Raw genomic sequence first — 15,515 nt, forward strand, 5'->3', positions numbered from 1 at the left:
GAAGTCAAATCCTAGTGAGAAAAATAGAAAGTACCATAAACTCTGGCAAGTCAAGTATTAAAGTATAAATAGGCAGGCCAAGAAAGTATATGAGGAGCAATTAGCTAAAGACACAAAAACTAACAGCAATTTTTTAAAGTACATCAGAAGCTGGCAGCCTGCCACTGGATGATGGAGTTGCTGAAGGAGCACTTAAGGAAAACAAGGCCATTGCAGAGAAAATACATGAATTCTTTGCCTCAGTCTTCGCTGCAGAGGATATGGGGCAGATCCCCACACCTAAATCATTCTTTTTAGATGACAAATCTGAGGAACTATCCCAAATTGAGGTGTCAATAGAGGAGGTCTTCGAACAAAGTGATCAGCTAAACAGTAATAAGTCACCATGACCAGATGGAATTCACCCAAGAGTTATGAAGGAACTCATATAAATTGCAGAACTATTAACTGTGAATGTAACCTATCACTTAAATCAGACTTTGTACCAAATGACTGGGGGGTAGCTAATATAATGCCTATTTTTTAAAAAGGCTCCATAGACAAACCTGTCTATTACAGGTTAGTAAGCCTAACTTCAGTAGTGGGCAAATTAGTTGAAACTATTGCAAGGAACAAAATTATCAGACATGTATATAAACATGATTTGTTACATAAGAACATAAGAATAGCCATATGGGGACAGAGTCAACATGACTTTGTAAATCATGCCTCACCGGTTAGAATTCTTTGAGAAAGTCAACAACCATGTGGACGAGGGTGATCTAGTCCGATATAGTGTACTTCCAGAAAGCCTTTGACAAGGTCCCTCGCCAATGGCTCTTAAGCAAAGTAAGCAGACATGGGTTAAAAGGGAAGGTCCTGTCATCGATCAATAACTGGTTAAAAGATAGGAAACAAAGGATAGGAATAAATGGTCCATGAAAACTGACCATTTTCATATTGGAGAGAGCTAAATAGCAGGGTCCCCCAAGGAGCTGTACTGAGGTATGTGCTGCTCATCATATTCATAAATGATCTGGAAATGGGGGTGAACGGTGAGGTTCCAAAATTTGCAAATGATACAGAATTACTCAAGATAGTTAAGTCCAAAGCTGAGTGCGAAGAGTGGCAAAGGGATCTCACTAAAGTGGGTGATAAAATGGCAGGTAAAATTCAGTGTTAAATGCAAAGTAATGCACACTGGAAAAAATAATCCCAGTTCTACATACAATATGATGGGGTCTAACTTTGCTGTTCCCACTCAAGAAGATCTTGGAGTCCTCATAGCTCGTTCTCTGAAAATATCCGCTCACTGTGCAGTGGCACTTAAAAAACCTAACAGAATGTTAGGAACCATTAGGAAAGGGATAATAGCAAATATCACAAGGCCACTGTATGAATCCATGGTACGCCCTCACCTTGAATACAGGGTGCAATTCTTGTTTCCCCATCACAAGAAAGATATATTAGAATTGGAAAAGGTACAGAGAAGAGCAACAGAAATGATTACGAGTATTGAACAGCTTCCATATAGGAGAGATGAAAAAGACTGGAACTGTTCCGCTTAGAAAAGAGACGACTCAGCGGGAATATGATAGAATCATAGAATCGTAGGACTGGAAGGGACCATGAGAGATCATCTAATCCAGTCCCCTGCATAGAGGGTATACAGAGTTCCTATAAAGGGTATATAGAGGTCTATAAATTCATGAATGGTGTGGAGAAAGTGAATAAGAAAGTATTATTTATCGCTTCACAAAACCTAAGAATTAGGGGTCACCCAGTGAAATTAATAGGCAGCAGTTTAAAACAAACAAAAAGAAGTACTTCTTCACACAACGCACACACAGTCAGCCGGTGGAACTCATTGCCATGAGATGCTGTAAAGGTTTAGAGTATAACAAAGTTTTTAAAAGTTCATAGAGAATAGATCCATCAATGGCTATTAGCAAAGATGGTCAGTGACGCAACCCAATGCTGCTGGTGTCTCTAAACCTCTAACTGCTGGAAGCTGGGACTGAACAACAGGGATGGATCACTCAAAATTGCCCTGCTCTGTTCATCCCCCTGAAGCAACTGGCACTGGCCACTGTCAGAGACAGGATACTGGGCTAAATTAATCATCAGTTTGACCCAGTATGGCCATTCTTATGTTCCTTAAATTCTTCTTACATATCTTCCCTCTTACCTGAAACTTCCAGTGTGTCCTCCTGGCGTGTTCAGGGACATCACATACGTTATGATGTTAACAACCCATTGGTAGTTTAAATTACCCACACCAGAGCCCTGCTCCAAACTCCGGATCTTTAATCCAAAATGTGTATTTTTGTAATGGAGCAAACATCAAGTCTGAACTCTCTGAACCTGAAGGTACAAAATCCAGACCTGAACTTTCCCATGTCTAGCAGTTCAGACTCATTTCATTCTACAGATACAGTAGGTTGGTGCTGGGTATTTGGTTCAGTTCCAGTCATGTCACCTCTTAATTATCTTCCCTCTAGTCTAAATAACCTCAAATGCCATCAGTCTCTGCTCACATGTGAGCCCCTCCACAGCATGCAGCATCTACACTGGCCTTTTGCATCGGATTCTGTAACAATTTCACTTCAGATAGGGTGACCAGACCTGGATGCTATTCTCCCAGATGAGTATTTCTTTATAAAGTACTAGTGCAACATCTCTGGACTGCTCTCAATATGAGACAGCCTCACCTTAGCCCTCTTTCTGGCTGCTGAACAGTGGACCAAGACTTGAAATACTGGGTTTATCACTACACCCAAATCCTTAGTATGTAGACTACTGTGATGGGCCCCATGGAAATAGCTTGGTGGACAGAAAAGAATCTCTAATTCATTGCCATTTGAAATGTTTTTAGGTTAGGGGTTCTCCCTACCCAAGTACGTCCCTTTACAGTTAGACACCTGACATTTCAGATTCATCTAGGTATCCATAAACACTGAAACTAAGCCAGACCAAAGAAACCCATACCTGAGCTGCTGTCTTCGACTGTCATTTGAGATTTCACACCAGTCGTTTGGGATGTGGCTACCATCCTATACCTTAATGTTACTAATAGTATTAAAATCGGTAACTAACAGTTTTCTACCTAGTGCACAATTAATGAAAAGGTCAATGAGAATTCTCTATAGGGTGCTGTTCATTACAAGGCCCATTGCTTATGCAATCTGTCCATATCTCACTTCCCAAACAGTCAAGAGGACTGTAGATGGCAGCTTATAGACCTGCCTGCGAGCTTCTAATTAGCAGGTTTAATCGTATGGAAGCCATCAGGACATTCCTCTTCCAGTGCATTGGCTTTTTGATAAATTGAGCAGTGCCTGTGCCATCACAGGGTGTGTTCGTCCCCCTGTGAAGCAGATAGGTATTGGATTGAGTCAGGGTTGATATGGCACTTGGGATGGGCACTTGTAATGGGCTGTAACCTTTCCTTCTTGATGGCATGCTCTAGATGACTCGGAACAGCCACCACAAGTGCTGTCTCAGTGTTGTCTTACCTTCTCGATAGACCAGCCCAACATGAAATCTGGGCACCAGAGAATGCTGCCAACTGAGTACAGATCCCTCCTGCCACCTTGGCAAGGGGAAATGGAAGAAAGGATACAAAAGCAACTTGCTATGGAAGAAAGTGGGAGCACGTAAACAGAGTATGCATCCGATGAAGTGAGCTGTAGCTCACGAAAGCTTATGCTCAAATAAATTGGTTAGTCTCTAAGGTGCCACAAGTACTCCTTTTCTTTTTGCGAATACAGACTAACACGGCTGTTACTCTGAAACCGTAAACAGAGGGTCACATTATGGCTGCCCCTCTGTGGGAGAGAGAAGGGAGCACTTTACCATATAGGGGATGGCCATAATGGGGCCACATTTGGTCCATGAGCACAAGGGAGAGGTCACCAATGCTGCCATCACTCTGCCTCCGGCACGCTAGGGCTCAGCTGGGGAGAGTCCGTGGTGCACCGGTGCCTTAGTGAAGCAGCTGGCTCTGGGGAATGTGCTCCCCCAGTATCTGCTCCTGGCCTCCATGGGCACAAAGCTTCCAGACACTGCTGCTGTGGTTGGGCACCTCTTCCTCCCAGCCCCACACTGCTCAGGCCCATGGAGCCATAAAAGAGCCCTTTGGAAGCACTGGGATGCATACATGATGCAGTGCAGAGGCTAGAAGGGCCATCTTTTGGGTGAGATATGAAAACAGTGCTTGGCACACTGTGGTCATTGAGCCTGCCGGGGCATTTGCCCCAAGAGAAGGCACTGAGGGGCAGATTTCCAAAGGCATTTCTGTGTCTAAAGGTGTAGCTAGGTACCTAATTGGATTTTCAGAAGTGCCTATGGGCTAGGGCCCTAAATCCCATTGATTTCAACCAGAGTTAAATGCCCAACCTGCCTTGCCTCTTTCGAAGAACTCGCTAGGTGCCTATCTGCACCTTTAGGCACCTAAATACCTTTGGAAATTTGCCCCTGAGATACTGCACCAATGGGTGACGTATAAAGACCTAAACAGACGGAGCGTAAACCGCAGTGTCCCCACTAAATTCTTGTTGGTTTGCTTCTTCCTGCGTTTCATTATGTAGCATTGCTGGGTGCTGCTAAACCGTTGCCACTTACTGCCCAGAACTTCACGACAAAGTCAGTGCTTTCTCTCCTCCCAGGTCATTTCCCTCATTTTGACCCACCGGGGTCAGGCACCCAAATATCTCTCTTGAGCTTTGGAGTTTAAACCAACCCAAAGTCTCTATGCAAAACTCACTCGAAACCCTCAGATTTCACCTGGTCTGGCATCAAAACCATGTGAAACTGAAACATGTAATGAATGTGGTGCCAGAACGTATGTCCAGCTTGGTTCCAAACAGACCCAGAACAGCATGGGAGATTCAGCTGAAAGATTCCTGAACCTTAGGGAACCTCCTGTTAAACCTGCTGTGAGTTTTAGCGAAAACCGAATGACTTTGAGGTGCTTTCCTTGCTGATATTTTGCGCAGCTCTAGCTCCACTCTGCAAGTCTGCATCCCCTGTAGGGGTGCATGTGAAAAGGGAGAGAGCTTGTAAAGCACTAGAAATGTAACTCGTTGTCCCTTCCCTGCATTAACCTGGATTCATTCTTCCCTCCCCATCAACCCATTCTCTGCAGATGTTCAGCATATTAAGAGGAGAGACATCGTTCTGAAGAGGGAACTGGGAGAAGGTGCCTTCGGGAAGGTGTTCTTGGCCGAGTGCTACAACCTTAGCCCCACCAAGGACAAGATGCTGGTGGCAGTGAAGGTAAATCTCAAGAGAGCATGGAGCAGAATGTAGTGGAGGCTGAACAGCAAGGTATAGCTGGTTGATACTGTGTGGGAAGGATAGGATAGGTGGGGAAGGTTTGTCAGATGCAGTAGATTGTGGTAAATCCACTTAGTCACATAACGTTTCAGCTTTTTGCTTCAAGGTAATTTATTCTCACCAATGCCAAAACCTCCTTTCCTTTCCTGTTGATCTGGCCACGAGGCACCGAGCAGAAGCTGCACTGCACTGGTCTGGAAGCTAAAGCTGACATGCAGCTGCAAAAACAATGTATGGAATTCACCTGCCCTCTCTGAGAGACTGGGGGCCCTCCTCCCCCCTCCTTTTGCTCAGCCTTTTGTTTTATCTTTTGCTGCAACTGTACATGAGACGCTGAAGCAAAGAGGCCTCAGCAACACACACACACACACAAATCCAAAACACAAACACAAAAAACCCACAGAAATACAGTTTTCTGGGATGATCTGCAAGATCCTCGAAGGACCACTTCCAGCTGAGATCTGCTTCTACCAGCCTGGTCACACAACTCCAAGCTAAAGGACTTCCAACAGAGGCCAGCTCAGCATGGCTTCTGCTGTCTCAATCAGCTGCTGTGTACACCCCTTAAGGGTCCTTTTGAGAGACTCAGGACATGTTTGCACAGCAAGTCCAGGCCTCGGGTGGAGGAGTCTGCTTAGTGGATAAGTGTGCTTTCATATCAAGTGGCACCAGTTGGCAGATACATCATAATCCACTGTGGTAACTGCGGCCATGTAAATCATTGTAAGTGGTTTTGAATTTGAACTGATACCCTACAAAGAAAAAATACCATCTGTCTCTCCAGAAGTCCAGAGACAACTGGTTCCCAAAGAGAACGTTGTTTTAATGAACCTTTGAAGACATTTTTTTAAGCTCACTTTTCCTGGTATGTTCTGGTCCTGAACTGCAAGGTGCCACCCTTTCGCCCCATGCTACAGAGATGTATAGAGTAACTACACACATGATTAATTATCTGAGAGTGTGGCTTGTGTCATGATGTGAACCTTGTTCCCCGTCTTGTGCCTGCCTCTCAACTACATCCATCCCTTTATGGCATATAAACAATGCATCCACAATCTCTTGGGGGGGGGGAAGGACAGCTCAGTGGTTTGAGCATTGGCCTGCTAAACCCAGGGTTCTGAGTTCAATCCTTGAGGGGGCCATTTAGGGATCTGGGGCAAACACTGGGGACTGGTCCTGCTTTGAGCAGGGGGTTGGACTAGATGACCTCCTGAGGTCCCTTCCAACTCTGATATTCTATGATGATTCTATGATTCTTAGGGCTCGACTGAGTTCCATTTGCTTGTAGGCGGTAGTGTTATCTCGACTATTTCCCACTAATTGTTGTTACAGACTTATATCTCCAGAATGCCTTTTGTCATGGTCACAAAGTATTTTACACAAGACTGACTTCACCACCTCTGAAATGCACCCAGCTTCAATATGCAACACAACAGCTGTTTGACATCCGACGCACAAGGACGAGGAAGAATAATGTAACCAGTTGAAGCCACAAGGGGAATTTAGGGAGCACATTTAGGTAGTTATGCAAAATCTGAGCCCAGACCGGCAGAGCTTAACAACAGTCCTCCTTTACAAAGTACCTGAGGGTCTTTAATTACTGTAAGTGACCAAGGCTTCCTGTTTCGTATCCAAAAACCTACCCCCAGCAGCATCACACCCCGTAAGCCTGCACTGGCATTTGTTCCGTTGTGGGTTAGATGGAAGAGTACCACCTCCTGGAGCATCAGTACAACTTGCAGCACCTGGGTTTTCTTGGAGATCTTGCAAGCGCACACAGACTCAGCCTCCTGAGAACTGGCTGGCATTTATTACAGGCGGGGACTGGTAGCACGGCCCGTTATTAAGGTTGTCCGATCCTTCCTATTGTAAGATCCTGTTTTCAGTTGCTAATACCTTTCCCAGCTTTTAACCATTTAGGCTGAAGATTCCAATGCTGGGTGTCTGCTTCAGGCTGAATTTTATTTTTTTTTTTGGAAAATTTCAACCAAAATGATTCAGCTGTGTCCAGGAATGAGGTTAGGGAAAATGCATTGTTTTGCCCATGCTAAAAAATGCAGATGACCTTTTGTTTGCAAAGCTCTGGAACCAGAGTATTGCATGCAAAGCACAACTCCTATTGACTTCAGTTGTAGCTGTAGCTGAGAAAGCTGCAACTCAGTGCCCAGAGTCTCAGGTCAGGCATGAGAAAAATGAGGCACTCACAGGGACCACCTGCGTAAAGTTAGGTTTAAGTGACTTGCCCAGCATCCAGAAGAAGCAGAAGCAGAGGTAGAAGGCAGTTCTTCTCCCAGGCAGCATTCAACAGCCTTAACCATGAGACCCCTCTCTTTCCTCTTCTATTCTGCCTCATTCACTATACATCTTCCAACGTCTACATTTTCTGACTTTTAAATGCTTGCCTTTGCAAACGTAACAATGTTCCTTTAACATCTATATTCCCATTACCGTGTAGAATCAACGGTGTATTCAGGGAACTTAAAAGTCATTGTACCTGAAATATCAGGTCCAAATATAAGGTGGGAAAAGGATGACTGAGGAGGGAGGGGAGCTATTTTCCTGGAAGGGTGTAGCAGCCATACTATAAAGATATTAAATGACTAAAAATAATCAGGTGCCTGAGATGAGGATGGATGTTTTGCCATCTGCACAGTGTAACTGTCATCCATCTAAATATCTCTAGGTGGCTATCCCTTGAGGGCAGAGAATTAAAATGAAATTATACAATGTGTCGAGCGGGTGTAGGGCAGGGGAAGGAACAAAGAGGAATGGCCTCGTGCTCGGATAATAACCTGTAGAGATCAGTTCAGAGGAAAAAGCACGTGGGAGAAGAGCACTTGCCACTTTGGTAAGCTTAGCGTCTAGCCTGACAAAGCTGCAGGACAGACTGGGTTTATTTTCAGCATCTCACTCCATAGATCCACTCCCTCAAGACACAGCAAATGAGAAGGAGCTTCCTAAATGCTGAACATTCTTCCAGTGCATCATTTACAACCAAGTTCTGCCGACCTTCCTCTTGCTATTTGTGCCTTTGAATTCCAGGCATGAGTAAGATGAGCAGGGTCTCATCTTTGGTCCCCAATCAGTGGGGTGACCAGATCAGTTTACAGACTGACAAGAGAAGGACTGGGGTTTGTGGTAACTCCAGTGACATCATTACACAGACAAGAGATCGGTAAGCAGACAGCAGACGTCCTGATAGGGTGAGCACCCAAGAAGAAATAATTTCAAAGGATACTGTTATGATCAAGGGGTATTAAATCTGATCAGTTTCTTTTTTTTGATGCGTGAATGTTCACAGTCCATGGCATTTGTGATGATTCTCCCAAAACTTCTGGGCTCTTTTTTCCAAATTAAAGGCAGCCCTCACAAATTACCCTGCAATAATAACAAAGCAGTGTCCAAACCAACCTCCATAAGCAACTGTAAAATAATAAACAGTGTGTAGAGCCCTGCACTCACAAGGAACCTTACAGTATTCTCAGGAAGTATGTGCAGTCAAGTCCTCCTAGCACCCTACAATAACAAGTGTGTGCATGCTGCCCAATGCTACCCTATAACAACAGCAAACCGATGTGCTCAAATGTGCTAAAGGAGACATTTTTGCTAAGGATACAGATTTCAGCATCAATCTCTCAGGGAGCTGTTATAAACAGCAGGGAATAAAAACATGATTTTAAAAATTATGAGGAAAGATTTGACAGTGTCCTTCAGAGGCATTTTGAAAAATCCTCACAATAACTGCACAGCCCGGCAAATCCGTCTTCAGAAGAAAGGCGGTGTAGTCAGCTATTTCAAAAGAAAAGACAGCTAGAGGGGGCTGGCTGGCTCAGGAGCTGAGTAATAATGAGATACTGAGCCTTTCGCCCCTAGGTCACCAGTTGAAATCCTGCCCAAGTTTGTAATAATGGGAATCTATTACCCTTTGAGGGCTGTTTGCTGCTCTCTGTGAAATGAGTTGGGGAATGAGCTCTATTGCCAAGTGGGCTGCTGTCCACATAGGAAGAAACTCCAGCCTAGTGGCAGTCGCCGCAGCTCAAACTCAGCAGAGCTGAATGGTGCCATGGAGCCATACCACCTTTGCCAACTCCCTCAGGAGGTGCCTCCAGAGTATGGCTGAGGCACATAGGTAGGGAGTAAAGGCCCCTTGGACAGCACTGTGAGAAGACCGGGAACTCTGTGATGGGTCCCACAACAAAGCCCCCAAACTATTAGGTGTTTAGTGGGAAAGGAGTGGGTTGTCTCTCCTTGTCGCAGGAAAGTGAAGAGATCTGTGACATTTCTAGCACCTGCTGGTAAGACACTGTAGTTTAATGGTAGGGAAGGCAAGCTACTCCTCCTAAAATCCAAACAGTCTTCGGCCTTGTCCCATGTTCAAACCAAACCCAAACCATATTGAAGGGTTAGGAACAGTACACTTAATGCAAGAGGGCAGCTCCTATAAACTATCCCAAAAGATCTCCGGCCCACATGTAAGTTCCTCTAGCTTCCTTCTCTTCCCATCTGTTCTCTCTCCAGATTTACTCAGCAGATTCAGGCAGCGCTATCCAGTCTCTTCCCCCCAGCCAGTCTCGGGTGCCCCCCTCAATGTCATCCCAGGTTGGGTTTCAGGAGGAGGGTAGCTCAGTGCAGCAGTTAGAGCATAAACCTGGAGCTGGCACTACAGGATTCTGTTCCCAGCTCTGCCACTGACTCACTTTGTGGCCTTGGACAACTCACTGTTTCTCCATCAGTAAAATGGGGATAATGAACCTGGTTTGTCTCACAGTGGGGCTATGAGGCCTAATTCATTCCTATTTGTAAAGTGCTTTGAGATCCTCGCGTAACAGGCAATATCACTCTGCAGAATCCTCTACCCCCAAGAGTCCAGCGCGGAAAGGCCAGGCCTGGTCCTTCTGACTCACACCCTCCCAATTCTGTTTGCATGCTCCCCTCTTCCAGGCTCTGAAAGACCCCACTTTGGCAGCCCGCAAGGATTTCCAGAGGGAGGCAGAGCTGCTCACCAACCTGCAGCATGAGCACATTGTCAAGTTCTATGGGGTCTGCGGTGATGGGGACCCTCTCATCATGGTCTTTGAATACATGAAGCATGGGGACCTGAATAAGTTCCTGAGGTAAGCGTGAGCTGACTGCTGAGATGGCAGGGCAGGGGCCACAGAACCTTCCTCCTCTGGGTCACTGCTCTGAATCCAGACCAAGCCAGTAGGGACCAAAAGTCGTTACTGTTCAGTGACTACTTGACTGCCTGGATAACATGAGTCAGCCATTCTCAGTCCAGCTTCCAGCAGACAGGGGGTCAGCGCTCTCCACAGAGAGCCATGCAGACTGGACTTCTTCCTTATCCCTAAAGGGCTTCCATCTGGTCAAAGCAGGTTTGAGACAGGAGGCAGCCTGGGAATGCTATGGATAAAGGTCTGCAGGGCTGGCAAACCCACACCTTTCAGCAGCTGTGAAATTCCCATGCCAAGCAAAGCCAAAGACTGAACCGACCCCCCTGAACACTTCCTCTGGATTGTAAAAATGAGGTTATCATTCTGCTGCCATGCATTTTGTTTTGCACATCACCCACCTCAGAATCCTGGTGGGGCCAGGAGTAAAAATACAACAACACTACCCTAGAGAAGCTGTACTTTCAGGATGTCTGACCTGGCTGGCGCCAGTGGTTAGAGATCCTCTGAGATTTCCAGCTCCCCTTTCTAGATCCAGAGATCTGATTTTTGGGGTGCCCACTGGACCCAAACACTGGGGCTTTGGTCACTAATTCTGGTCAGAGGTCCCTAATCCTAGGGGAATTAGGTGCTATTGTAGGCTGGGCCCCTTACAGTCATTGTCTCACCTGCCTCTAGAGTGGTAGAGATTAAAACACCAGCCCATCATCTTGTAAGCATTTCATTGCCAGAATGTAGCTCTTTCATATACACTGTCCCTCAGGGCTTGTCTATATGCAGCATGGGAAAGCGTATTAGAGGGGTGTGATTTGAGGGGTGCTCTGCCTGCCCTGTGTAGACCCTCCTGGTGTGAACAAAAAGGTTTCAGTTTGCGTTAACGTAGCCCTGTTTCAAATCTCTGAGTGGTGTGGAGCATACAGCAAATGTGTCTGATGCTAGTCTCCTGTGATGCAGAAATCATGCTCTAAAACTTGTACTGTGAGTGGAGTGGCGCTTACCTCTTGAAATAATTACTAGCTTTATTTCCAAGTATTTAGAAAATTGGACCCTTGATATTTTTGTGTTTTGACTGCTAAGCACGAGCATAATTGCATTAGGAGTGAGGAGCTGAACATGATGTCAGTGCTAGAGCTGGGGCTCTCCTGTTCACGGAGATTATTGTTCCACTGGTGCAATCGATTTCTGACCAGGAAAAACAAATCCTTCCCTAAAGGTTTGGGTTGTTAAACAAGTGTCCTGCATGCATGAGGCTCTGGGAATGGCTCTTGAAAGGTTCACCTCCCCCCAGAGCTCTGCAAGGGGGCTCTCGCACTGATGTAGGCTGTCAAGGTTCCTCCCCCACTCTGAACTCTAGGGTACAGATGTGGGGACCTGCATGAAAAAACCCTCCTAAGCTTATCTTTACCAGCTTAGGTCAAAACTTCCCCAAGGTACAAAATATTCCCCCCGTTGTCCTTGGACTGGCCGCTACCACCACCAAACTAATACTGGTTACTGGGGAAGAGCTGTTTGGACGCGTCTTTCCCCCCAAAATACTTCCCAAAACCTTGCACCCCACTTCCTGGACAAGGTTTGGTAAAAAGCCTCACCAATTTGCCTAGGTGACTACAGACCCAGACCCTTGGATCTTAAGAACAATGAACAATCCTCCCAACACTTGCACCCCCCCTTTCCTGGGAAATGTTGGATAAAAAGCCTCACCAATTTGCATAGGTGACCACAGACCCAAACCCTTGGATCTGAGAACAATGAAAAAGCATTCAGTTTTTTACAAGAAGACTTTTAATAAAAAATAGAAGTAAATAGAAATAAAGAAATCCCCCCTGTAAAATCAGGATGGTAGATATCTTACAGGGTAATTAGATTCAAAAACATAAGAGAACCCCTCTAGGCAAAACCTTAAGTTACAAAAAAGATACATAGACAGAAATAGTTATTCTATTCAGCACAATTCTTTTCTCAGCCATTTAAAGGAATCATAATCTAACACATGCCTAGTTAGATTACTTACTAAAAGTTCTAAGACTCCATTCCTGTTCTGTCCCTGGCAAAAGCAGCATACAGACAGACACAGACCCTTTGTTTCTCTCCCTCCTCCCAGCTTTTGAAAGTATCTTGTCTCCTCATTGGTCATTTTGGTCAGGTGCCAGCAAGGTTACCTTTAGCTTCTTAACCCTTTACAGGTGAGAGGAGCTTTCCCCTGGCCAGGAGGGATTTCAAAGGGGTTTACCCTTCCCTTTATATTTATGACATAGGCGTTTCACAGTCCTTGGGGGGCAGCCCCAGCATTTTGGTCCCCAAGCCAGAGGTGTCTGGGCGGTTGTGTGCAGACTTCAGGAAACTGCATGGGATTTCCCAGGTCAATCCCTACCCCATGCCCTAGCGGGAAGAGCTGGTTGACAAGTTAGGAACAACACAATACATCAATTTATTAGACATACCAAAGAGGCATTGGCAGGTCCCCTTCACAGCCAAATCCAAAGAGAAGCCAGCCTTCCCCACCCCGGGGCTCTCCCATTTCACTACCATGCCTTGTGTGGCACCCCACCACCTTCCAGCAGTTATTAGACCACCTCTTCCTGCCATCACTGTGAGCATGTAGCTGCCTATTTGGGTGAGGTGGTCCTTCTTTTAGTTCGGAGTGCAGATACAACCTGTAGGACAGTGTGTTGCTGAAGGAAGCCAGCCCAGAGAAAAGCATGAGAGACCAAGTACTTGAGGTACTTAATAGAAAAGGAGAAAATCCATCTGCTCTTAGATGAAATGGAGACACCATTCCCTGGCCAAAAAAAAAAAAAAAAAAAAGGTTGTAAGCCTTGTCCTCCTTAGGACTAGGCACATATTGCAGGTGAGTCATACCCTATTGTACCATTTTGGCATCTCCTTTAATTGACCTCACCAAACAGAATGCTCCAGAACAGGCCAGCTGGACACTGCAGAGTGACAAAGCCATTCCTTGTTAAGCCTTTCCGCTGCCAGAGCTCTGGGGCCTGGCTTGACACAGACATTCATACTCCAGACGAAGGCCTTGGAGCTATTTCACCCTCACGCTTCCAGGGTTGTATTGGAGTCAAGCCACAATTTGCCTCATTAAGTGAGATAACCCATGGTTGAGGAGTGCCTGGGTACCCAGTGGGCTCTCTGGAATAACCTATTAGGGAGGGTCTTTGTCTCATTACCGTATTATGCCCCACTGCCCTGGCTCCATGTGATGGAGTCCAATCTCTGGATTACCCAGTAGTCCCAGGCATTACAGCCATACACCTTTTGGATACTTTTCCCCCTCATGCTGTGGTCATCCCCGGGCCTCCTACTCTGGGGAGTTATGTGGTGGGCAGAGTGGACACTCTGGAAAACCAGTAGCTGCCCTCACATCCCTGATACACCCCAGACCCTTTTTTACTAGTGATGGGACGAGACACCAGCCTAGTTATTGGGACAGGAGGGCTCCAAGAGACACCTGGGCCAAGGGAACACCCCACAAAGCTCAGGGTGTTCAGAGAGAGCATGAACCCCCTGAGCCTGATTCACTAATGCAGCACTGCTGCAATCCTCACAAAGGGGACGAGGTAGAGAGAGGGCAGCCCCGGGAAAGGGAGGCTGCCAGACCGAACCTCTCTCCCTTGGGCAGTGAGTTCAGGCAGAGCCATGAATTGATCCCTGTGCTGTTGCTGGTGTGCGTACACTGGGTCCTTTGTGTAGCCAGCCCAGAGGTGCTGGGCAGGGAGCTGGAGTCAGGTCTCCTTAGGCATAAAGGTCTTTACATCAGATAAATAGGGCCTCTCTTTTGCTTGCTGCAGAGGAGCCTCTGACGGGACTGGAACAGGGACCCGCCATGCCTCCCTTTGCTGAAACGATGCTGTGGGAGGTGCCATCTTTCAGGCAGGGCACAAAGCCCAGGCCCTGGACACTTGTGTCACTTAAAATCCCCAGTGCATTCCCTCAAAAAGGGGAGTTCACTCCCAGACACTGTCAAAAGCTCAGCAAGGATAATAACATTCTTCTTTAATTTCACCCATCAGCTTCAAGGTCCTTCTTTTGCTTTGCTTCTTTGCTGCCTTCCTTAACTTCTTGTGCAGTGTTATTGTGTGCTGTGAAGCAGCTGCTACATGCCACACCAGTGGTGGCCACACATCAGTGCTGGTTAGGAATTAGCCCTGGCATGAGAGGGCCTAACTACCAGTGACTTCAGCAGATATTACCCCAGGTTAGCCTGGGGCTGAATGTGGACCAGTCTCTGAAGCCCTTGGGAGTACTGTTGTAGCTGTGCTGGTCCCAGGTATTAGGCCATGGCTACACTACAGCTTACGTTATGTCGCTCAAGGGTGTGAATTAGCCACACTCCTGAGCGACATAACCCATGCAGACATAGCACTGTCCACTCTGGTGCATTCCTTGCTTTGGGCATTCACCCTGCAGGAGGCATGCAGAAGTTTTCTTTGGCATACTTCACCCAGCACTGCTCCCAGAGCCAGAGGGGCGGGGGCTGCTTTCAGGAGATAATCAAATGAACTTGTTCAAGTTTAACTACACATTTCAATAGACATTGAAAAAGCAGTAAAAGGGGAGAGGGCTCACTTTAGCCTGGACTTCCCACAGATAAGCATCACAAATAAAAGTCCCCCAGTTTTTATTATGCCGCACAGGGCCTCTCAGAGAAAACACTGAACAATAAAGGTGACCTATGTGGCAAGGGGAGTCATTTCAATTTACACCTGCCAGCTGGACTGGGGATTGAGTGCCACAGGGTGGTCTCTCTTCATACTTCATTCCCAGCCCTCATGCAGCCTGGCTGCTCCTCTCGTCACTGGTGGCGGCAGATCAGACGTGTCAGGCCCATCAGGAAATACAAAAAGGCCTGCTGCAAATTGCAGTGTCCTGGCTGATAAAAGGCCAGCATTGAAATGGCAGCTCCCTCCAAAAGAGCCTGTCAGGGAGAAGTGTAAACATCCCTCTCCAGGGAGCAGGGGGTCTCCAGGGCTGACTTACTAGGGAGCCTGGGAGTTCACTAGAGCTGCTATGCAAGGCAAG

At 46.5% G+C, this 15,515-nt stretch overlaps 1 protein-coding gene across 8 annotated transcripts in view; it reads left to right on the forward strand.

The window, feature by feature from the left end:
• NTRK3 (neurotrophic receptor tyrosine kinase 3) overlaps nt 1–15,515 on the forward strand; it is a 333,051-nt gene that overhangs the window by 259,690 nt on the left and 57,846 nt on the right. For all 8 annotated transcript variants that reach the window (XM_075133170.1, XM_048865819.2, XM_048865820.2 and 5 more), the window contains 2 exons: nt 5,126–5,256; nt 10,258–10,430. In XM_075133170.1, the coding sequence (XP_074989271.1) occupies nt 5,126–5,256; nt 10,258–10,430 (304 nt within the window). The remainder of the gene's footprint in view (nt 1–5,125; nt 5,257–10,257; nt 10,431–15,515) is intronic.

The sequence above is a fragment of the Caretta caretta genome, chromosome 10 (genome assembly GCF_965140235.1).
Source record: "Caretta caretta isolate rCarCar2 chromosome 10, rCarCar1.hap1, whole genome shotgun sequence".
NCBI lineage: Eukaryota > Metazoa > Chordata > Testudines > Cheloniidae > Caretta > Caretta caretta.